Source organism: Polypterus senegalus, chromosome 3, assembly GCF_016835505.1.
Source record: "Polypterus senegalus isolate Bchr_013 chromosome 3, ASM1683550v1, whole genome shotgun sequence".
NCBI classification, from domain to species: Eukaryota; Metazoa; Chordata; class Cladistia; order Polypteriformes; family Polypteridae; genus Polypterus; species Polypterus senegalus.
In genome coordinates this window covers 54,035,032-54,045,153 of record NC_053156.1, presented here as the reverse complement: position 1 = coordinate 54,045,153, position 10,122 = coordinate 54,035,032, and the positions used below count along the sequence as shown (strand labels likewise).

Genomic DNA, 10,122 nt, shown 5'->3' with positions numbered 1-10,122 from the left:
ATTGTTCATTGCTTGTTTAACGGTGGTCATTCTGAATTTAAAGTTAAGTTGTGAGTTGCACATTTCATTTACCCTATACGTACGGTAAGCTAAACTAAGAAAGTGAAACACAAATCCATTAAATCGTTTAGCGACAGTGACCTTCATCATAAGGCGTTGACGTCTGGTCGGCTGTTTTCAGATTTAGCTTTCTATATTATTACAGTTCGCAGGCAAAAGCGAAAGCAGCGATGATTTAATTCGAAACCGAATGTATTCAAACGGGGGCTTTCCACGTAGCGCAGCCGGGAAAAATTCTCCATTGTCAGACTCCCTCGGAGAACCTTCGATCCTGACATGTTTTCCTGGCTGAGGTGGTTGTCGGCCGATCGCTCTGTTTCAGGTAGGATCGCATTACTGGTTTAAACATTTCAAGAAAGCCGATGATAGTCCTTTTCGATTTTACGACTGTCGAAAGTTGACATCCTCCAGTAGTGAGACATTTCGTTTTTTTAATTATTATATTCTCGCTTGCTTATCTATGGTGCTCCTGTATTACGGTTCAAACGTGCCTCGTGATCGTGTTTATCATTTTATGTTGAACACAAACTCTAAGCTTCGTGGGTGCGCTCAGGATGAGTGCGAGAGGCTGCGTCACCATAAATGCATTCAAGTCGTGACAGTTACTTCTGTTCCGTCTTTTAACTTCACTTATTCAAAACATCAAGCATTGTTTTTTAAATTTAAAACTAATACCGTTGGATTTGAACCCTAGCCCCTGGCCCGGTCAATTTATGCATTTTTTTATTGAGTTGACTCAAATATGAGACTGCAGTTAGCCGTCATAAACTGGGAGATTCTTGGCCTATTATTTGAGCACGTATTTTGGAAGCTTAGGCAGCTTATGTTTTCTTTTTTGTAATCGTATAGTGGACGACGGTCAAGAGGGCAAAGACCGCCAACCCAACATATGTCAAGGGCGACTGACATTTAAGCGAGAGTGAAAAACAGTAGGCAGAAAGTCATGTCACCAAGTCATACGAAGAACGAAGCTGCCTTTTTTATTTTTGTTAGCCGACCTTCATTGATAGTTTTCAGGAACGTGATTATTTTTAATTGTTTTAAATCGTGCAGAATGCAATGTTACGTTTGTTTTCTACTAATTTGTTTAAGGTGTGTTTTTTTGTACAATCTTAAAAATACAACTTACCATACCATACCATACCATTTTATTTGTTGAGCGCTTAAAAGCACAGCATTACAACTGACCGAAGCGCTGTACAGTTAAAAAAGAAGCAGGACTAAAAACAAAATATTAAAAACAAACATTAAGAGAGAATTAAAACAGAGATACTAAAAACAGGTCAGAGGACCCAATAAAATTGAGAGTTAGGAAGATGCAAGTGCAAATGAGGCAGGTTAAGAATTAAAAGCCAATGTGAAGAAGTGCGTTTTTAGGCGAGATTTAAATGTGGCGACTGAAGCGGCTTGCCTAACCACTAAGGGCAGGGAGTTCCAGAGCCTGGGTGCACAGACGGAGAAAGCCTTTTCACCACGAGCTTTAAAATGTGCCTTGGGAACGGTTAGGAGCAGCTGATCTACGGATCTAAGAACACGAAGAGGATTGTGAAGATGGAGCAAGACACTCAAATAGGCGGGGGCTAGACCGTTTAGTGCCTTATAGGTTAAGAGGAGTATCTTAAAATCGATTCTGAATCTAATCGGCAGCCAGTGTAGGGTTTTTAAAATCGGTGAAATGTGTTGGATTCTGCTACTTCCAGTTAGAAGCCTTGCAGCCGCATTCTGAGCCAGTTGGAATCTAGAAAGAGTGGCTTTACTTTACCATACCATAAAGGCAGGAATTTGAGTAGTCAAGCCGGGACGTCATGAATGCATGGATTACTGATTCCAGGAGGTGGTTAGACAGAAGAGGCTTGAGTTTGGCGATTCGCCTGAGATGGAAAAAGCAGGATTTTACTGTGCTGTTGACTTGAGCATCCATTTTCAGGACCGTATCCATTTTGATTCCAAGATTGGAGACAGACGAAGTTAATGGAATGGGAAGAGAGTCGAGGCCAAGGGGTGGGGTCCGTTTGCAGTCGGGGCTAAAAACAATGACCTCGGTTTTTGAATCGTTCAGGTGAAGAAAGTTTACAGCCAGCCAGTCCTTAATGTCAGATAGGCAGTCGAGGAGAGGTTTGGTGGAGTCAGTTGGCTTGAGGGAGAAATAAATTTGGCAGTCGTCAGCATATAGGTGATATGAAATTGCATGTTTTCTAAAAATTGCACCTAAAGGCAGGATGTAGATTGAAAAAAGTAGTGGCCCTAAAATGGAACCCGGGGGGATGCAGTAGCAGTTACAGTATGGATCATATAGTTAATGCTCTAATGCTCTAACCCCCTCTCATGGGATTGGTTCTTTGTATATGAATATGCAAAAAAAATGTAAAAACAAAATTGAAATCTTTAACCTCTGTGATAGGCTACCTACTAACTTGGACTTAGCCTGTATTATTATATGCAGCAAGACAACTTTTAAAATCATCTGTTACCATCTATTCATGGCTATTACTCCATGGAGCATGTTTCAGATCTAAATAATAGAAGACCAAAAGTGCTTCCCCAATGGTGTCACTGTAAAGAATTCCACTGGCACCTTTATTTTTTAAGACTGCATTTGTAGTTCTATCAGTTTGATGAGTAGATCTATGGCTACCTCGACAATCTTAAAGTGTCTGGATGAAATATTGGGACAGCTTATGTATTATCTAAACAAATGAGCTAAATGGACTGCATGGTCTCGTCTTGTTTGTCAAATTTCTGATGTTTTGATGCTTCAATTACAAAAAAATCTGTTGTTTTTCAGAGTTGCACTGCGTGATATCACCACCATGATGATAATTAAGCTGGTACTGCTTGTCTTTACTTGTCCAAGTTTGTGGATACTCTCTAACATGTTCTTGCACTCAGAAAATTAACTAATGTGAATGTCTAATTTATGCATCTGGTTTAATTTAAAATTATCATGTTTGTTGATAATGCAGATTATTTTCTAGTTAAGTTGTTATAATTCCCTTAGATGTCATATTAACATGATGAAATGATTTTGAACAAAATCATTAAATTGCTTAGTTTTAACATAAATGTAATCAGGGGCTGTTGTCATTACCTATTTTATGGTAATCATGCAGAAACTCAACACTTTTTAAATACTCAAAACATGGTATTCTAATTTTTCCTTTACAGAGTTTAATTAAGTTGTTTTAACATAAAATAAACTAGTTTTCTGAACCATCTAATATTTGCATAAAATATGATATTTTGTATAAAGAAATGCCCCTTTTTTCAACAACATGTCACTGCGTGTTCCATGGGATCCCCACATCTTTGTACTGTTGGAAAGAACGTTAAAGACTTTGAATAAACTGGTTTTTTACAAATCCTGAGAGTTTTGTTGGGTTGCAGAAGCTGATTAAACTTTTTTTCATACACTGGCAAATTTGTTGCCCACTTTGCATCAGAATAGCATCTTTTTCTTTGCTTCCTATATAACAAGTCCAGGGCTATAAGGACAGTAGTGATGAGCATTTCAATTCACTTTACTGATTTGATTCTACTGAACTACCCATTTAAATTGATTCCGTTGATTCATTTAATTCATTCACTTATAATGGGGTCCCCTCAGGGGGTCACCTCTGATCACATCACAAGTATAAAATTTAATACTCCATACATTATTTTGACATACAGTGTATGTTTGTAAGTTTGGGAACCCCTCTCAGCCTGCATAATAATTTACTTTCAACAAATAAGATAACAGTGGTATGTCTTTCATTTTCTAGGAACATCTGAGTATTGGGGTGTTTTCTGAACAAAGATTTTTAGAGAAGTAGTATTTAGTTGTATGAAATTAAATCAAATGTGAAAAACTGGCTGTGCAAAACTTTGGGTCCCCTTGTAATTTTGCTGATTTGAATGCATGTAACTGCTCAATACTGATTACTTGCAACACCAAATTGGTTGGATTAGCTCGTTAAGCCTTGAACTTCATAGACAGGTGTGTCCAATCATGAGAAATATATTTAAGGCGGTCAATTGCAAGTTGTGCTTCCCTTTGACTCTCCTGTGAAGAGTGACAGCATGGGATCCTCAAAGCAACTCACAAAAGATCTGAAAACAAAGATTGTTCAGTCTCATGGTTTAGGGAAAGGCTACAAAAAGCTATCTCATAGGTTTAAACTGTCAGTTTCAACTGTAAGGAATGTATTTAGGAAATGGAAGGCCACAGGCACAGTTGCTGTTAAACCCAGCAGGTCTGACAGGCCAAGAAAAGTACAGGAACAGCATATGCGCAAGATTGTGAGAATGGCTACAGACAACCCACATATCACCTCTAAAGACCTGAAAGAACATCTTGCTGCAGATGGTGTATCTGTACATCGTTCTACAATTCAGTGCAATTTGCACAAAGAACATCTGTATGGCAGGGTGATGAGAAAGAGCCCTTTCTGCACTCATGCCACAAATAGAGTCGCTTGTTGTACGCAAATGCTAATTTAGACAAGCCAGATTAATTTTGGAACAAAGTGCTTTGGACTGACGAGACAAAAATTGAATTATTTGGTCATAACAAAAAGTGCTTTGCATGGCGGAAAAAGAAAACCGCATTCCAAGAAAAGCACCTGCTACCTACTGTCAAATTTGGTGGAGGTTCCATCATGCTGTGGGGCTGTGTGGCTAGTTCAGGGACTGTGGCCCTTGTTAAAGTCGAGGGTCAGATGAATTCAACCCAATATCAACAAATTCTTCAGGATAATGTTCAAGCATCAGTCACAAAGTTGAAGTTACACAGGTGTTGGATATTCCAACAAGACAATGACCCAAAGCACAGTTCGAAATCTACAAAGACGTTCATGCAGAGGGAGAAGTACAATGTTCTGAAATGGCCGTCACTGTCACCTGACTTGAATATCATTGAAAATCTATGGGATTATTTGAATCAGGCTGTCCATGCTTGACAGCAATCAAATTTAACTGAACTGGAGAGATTTTGTATGGAAGAATGGTCAAAAATACCTCCATCCAGAATCCAGACACTCATCAAAGGCTATAGGAGGCGTCTAGAGGCTGTTATATTTGCAAAAGGAGGCTCAACTAAGTTCTGATATAATATTTCTGTTGGGGTGCCCAAATGTTTGCACCTGTCTAATTTTGTTATGATGCATATTGCATATTTTCCGTTAATCCAATACACTTAATGTCACTGCTGAAATACTACTGTTTCCATCAGGTATGTCATATATTGAAAGGAAGCTGCTACTTTGAAAGCTCAGCCAATGATAAATGAAAATCCAAAGAATTAAGAGGGGTTCCCAAACTTTTTCATATGACTGTATATATATTGTGGGCACAATCTCAAGTGCACTAGATAACCAAGTTTCACTTTAGCTGCTCTCTTTTCTAGCCTGCCAGAGATCCACTGCTTTGAAAGTAAAAACCCCCTGTGGTCACATCATTAACTCATCTTTCACTAAGGCATGGGTGACTTTACAGGTTGACCAGGTGAGCTTTTTGCATTTTCAGTCTTTGCTCTTCACTTTTCTTTGATGTTATCAGTTTAAATAAGGCAACTGTCATGATGGCTTCCCTGCTGTCTCAAATGTATTCCAGTGAACCACACAGTCATTCAGTCAGCTAGGCTTTGTTTTATATAGCACGATTAATAGCATACACCGTTACAATGAGTTTCATAGGAACACAACTTTACAATACAGAATCCCATTTTGCAGTTCCATATTGAAAAGAACATAGAAGAAAATACCCATTATGTGCTTTATGTTAATTTGTTTAATATCCAATAGTTATTATCTGAAGAAATCCAGAGATGAAGAGTTCAGCTATAATAAAGAAAACCATATCTTTATCCAAATAAGGGGCATAATTTAGCAGTATGCTTACATCTCCCACCTAATCTCTCACTCTTCCTCTACTTTGTGTTTCTTTCATTGTTCTCAATTGTTTATAGGGAGATTTTGAGTTCTTCTGTCCACTCTGCCATGTAGCCTGGCCCTGGATGGAAATAAAGCAGCTGTCGGTGTTCACTGCTGAGGAGATCAAAGCCATGGAAGGTAAAAAAGCCCGAATGAACTCAAGCAATACTCTGCTCAAAAAGGTAAGAATAACAGCAGCATGCTTAATAGGACATATTTCATGACATTTTACGTCCATTAAGTGGGTAGTCCAGTACTTAATGTGTTCCTTGTACTCAATATAAAAAGAAAAGATAGACAGATAGATCATGCCAATCACCTTCCATTTGTATCACTGCAGCTCATTTATGGGTGAATCAAATGGTGAAATTCATACCAGCAGCAACTAAGCCAGACAGTGAAACTGAGCAGCAAATGCCAAACCAAACCCCTTTCCTTACACTTCAATCAGTACAAGGAAAACATAATACGAGTGCTAGAGGGCACACCAGCCGCTCAGTTGATTCAACAGCCATGCCATTCTGTTTTTAAAATAAAGTATCTTTATTTATTCCTTTTAGTCAACAGTGGCATACAAGGCATCTTAAATGTTAATGGTACTCTAATGAAGCCTTTAAAAAGTATTTATTTTAAAAAGTCTGCCTGTCTTGTTCTGTGTTCTATGGGCTTGGTCCATTCGAATGCATGTGGAGGACATTCCAGTACATGGGCCTCTCTACAGATTCTCTCAAATTAAGTGGCTGCCTTAAGGGATTGCTGTTGTTGTAAGCTATTGCTACTGACATACAGTACCTTGTAATGCTGTAACAGTGATATCTCTTCCACCAAGCATTCGGTTACTCACATGTGCTTAATGTGTGAAATGTGTGGATGGTGTATTATCTTAAACAAATACTTTATCCCAGAATTATATGTTTCTATATGTTATTTACCCCATATGGCTTATTGTAATTACCAAGAAAAAAAATGTAATCTTATGCTTTCATGCGGAACAGACTTAACCAGGTTTCTGATATAATTTGGGTCAATGGGGAGCAGTGCTGGACAATAGCAAACAATATCAGAAACATCCATGAAAATAATTTTATGTTACTTACTCATATGATCTTCATGTCAAGTCATCCATCCATTTGCTTCCTAAACAAATGCAATTTTACAAAAATATTGTTAAATAAACCACTTTTGGAAAACACTCTCATGAATGAAACAGGAATGCACTCAGACACAAACAAGAACATGAACTACCCACAGCTCTTTTTTAACCTTACTTTTTAACGTGTCATGAAACAACATGCAGTAGACTGTGCTCTTGTACCAGTCATAGCTTAATAACTGTTCTTCATATAAAGCCATGCTGCCACCATTAGTTTCCTTATTTTACTACATACAATTCAAGACGATGTAGATCCACCTGACCTCTGTCATTTCTTTTAATCATGTGGGTAGAACTGACATAATGTCTTCACACAGATTTTCCTATATATGACGCCAGGCTTCAGCTCTGTCTGTAGGTAAGCCAATGAGCACCAGTCTGACAAGAGCAAAAGAGCTTGAAAAAGGTCAATGAAGTGTAAATTCATAACACTTGTCTTTTGTCTTCAAAACAGTGTCCAGGCTGCAAATCTTTATATAGTAAAGAAAATCTGAAGACCAACTCCATCATATGTCGACCATGTTCAACAAGACAGCGGAAGATCTTCTCATTCTGCAGTGATTGCCAGCAGGAATGGAAAGGCACATCTCTGCAGGATGACCTCTGTGGAAACCAAAATTGTTACATGCTGTCATGTCTCCTGTCCTGCCCACTGATTAGTGAACCAGGTAGCAGGCTGAATGGTTGTCCGTCTTTCCGGGCATGTCCTCAGTGTTTTTGCCTCATTGCACACTCTCTTGTAGGGTGTCCAAAGGTCATATGTCCAGAGTGCAATTACCATTTCTGTTTCCGGTGTCTCAAAACATACTGCGCAATTCCAAATCTTATCCTATTCATGCATCCAGAAGACATGGATATCATCAGAGATTATCGGTGCATTAAAGCACCGAGACAGACAGCTGTGAGATTGTGCTGATATGAATGTACTTTCCTCTAGTAGCATTCACTAAATTATGATTTATCTTCAAGTCCTTTTTTGCTTGCCCCTGCCTGCCAGTTCCCATTCTGTAGCAGTACAAATATGACCGAAAATAATATCCAAAGGGTTAAGGAAAAGCCAGAACACCAGTGAATTCAATGAGATGGCAAGTAAGGAGGTGAGGCCAGTAAAAACCCTTAGATAATGTCAGATAAGCATTACTTCTTCTTCTAGCTCTCTCTACTGCACACATTATTAAAGGTTCTAATAGGGCAAATGATCATTGATCATGGAAGACACAGTTTTGGCCTAGAAGTTAAATGTACTGCAAATCATGGGAGATCTCCCTTTACTTTATTACATTTCTACATAACCTTCTGAATTAAAAAGCCAGAACCTAAGGGACACACCTAAAAAAAAACACTTGGAGTTATCTCCAAGACCATAGACATCTACGAGCACTCAAGTCAATTCACTATTTCAAACCTTTTTTACATTATACTCTCAAGAATCAAAAAAAATAACAGATCATTGCATTTTTTTTCTTTCAGCACAGTTAAGAAAAACTTAACAAAAAATGTCAGAAAACAGATATTTCCCAATTTTTTCCCTCTGGACAATTAAAGTACTTCTCTGTCTGTCTGTCTTTATTCATCATGGTAATTTTTGGAGATCATCCTTTGAAATGAGGAAAGTAACAAGTACATCTGGTTGTCTTTGAAGTTAAATACTAGATAGAATACATTACCACTCATGAAGAACTGTTCCAAAATTTTCTTGGTGCCCCTCATGTTTTCTACTCAGTTCATACTTTCTGTGTATCGGCGTATATGGATTTCTGTACTGTATGCTGTCTGTAATGACTGATGTGCACTTAGTCACCAGTAAATGTAATCATTTCAGTGTTTTTGGGACTAATAGAATCTGCATTGTAGACAGTAATGGCAGACCTTTCTCTATATTTCTTTTTTACTGAGCAGCCCATTATTGTATTTCTTGTAATTTAGCATGATTATGTTCATTTTTTTCTACTCATTCATCTTATTTCAGATTTATTTGCTTATTTAGGTATATTACAGGGCAGCACGGTGGCGCAGTGGTAGCGTTGCTGCCTCGCAGTTAGGAGACCCGGGTTCACTTCCCGGGTCCTCCCTGCGTGGAGTTTGCATGTTCTTCCTGTGTCTGCGTGGGTTTGCGATTCTAAATTGGCCCTAGTGTGTGCTTGGTGTGTGGGTGTGTTTGTGTGTGTCCTGCGGTGGGTTGGCACCCTGCCCAGGATTGGTTCCTGTGTTGGCTGGGATTGGCTGGGATTGGCTCCAGCAGACCCCCGTGACCCTGTATTTGGATTCAGCGGGTTAGAAAATGGATGGATGGAGGTATATTACAAACACAATGTCACAGATCATTGTTAAGCTGTTGAAATGCTTTAAGGATATTGACTATTGGATAGCACAAATTTTCTTACAATTAAACGAAAATAAAACAGAGGTCATTATTTTTGGTCCTACCACATCTGCAGTTGAAATCGGCACTCAGTTAGGCTCCTTGGCAGCAATGATTCATAATGATGTCAGAAATCTAGCTATCATCTTCAAGTCGTCAATAAGTTTTGAAAAACAAACCGTAATAAAGTTCAGTTTTTACCAACTGAGGCAAATTTCTAAACTAAAATCTTTTCTTTCATCTATGGACGTGGAAACAGTTATGCAAGCTTTTATTACATCTCGGCTAGATTAATGTAATTCCTTATATGTGGAACTGCCCAAATCTGCTCTGTCATTATTTCATCTGGTTCAAAACGCAGCAGCAAGATTTTTAGTTGGGTCTAGAAAAAAGGATCATATCTCCTCCATTTTAGCCTCTCTCCTCTGGCTACCGGTGAGGTGTCGCATTGATTTTAAAATCGTGTTGTTTGTTTTTAAAGCCTTGCATGGTCTTCCTCCAAAATACTTCACCCCTACTGTAGAGCATTGAAGTCAACTCGTCAACTACTCCTTGTAGTTCCAAGATCTCAGCTGAAGTCGAGGGGAGACAGAGCTTTCTCAGTTATTGCTTCTAGGCTTGGGAATGACTTGCCTTTC

General features: G+C 38.6%; 1 protein-coding gene across 1 annotated transcript; it reads left to right on the top strand.

The window, feature by feature from the left end:
• The first annotated feature begins 213 nt into the window (after positions 1–213).
• LOC120525153 (probable E3 ubiquitin-protein ligase RNF217) lies at positions 214–8,681 on the top strand. The gene is made up of 4 exons (XM_039747222.1): positions 214–382; positions 5,444–5,541; positions 6,005–6,151; positions 7,577–8,681. Exons 1-4 carry the CDS (start codon positions 337–339, stop codon positions 8,036–8,038), a joined length of 753 nt encoding a protein of 250 aa, XP_039603156.1. The 5' UTR covers positions 214–336; the 3' UTR covers positions 8,039–8,681.
• Positions 8,682–10,122: the final 1,441 nt, after the last annotated feature.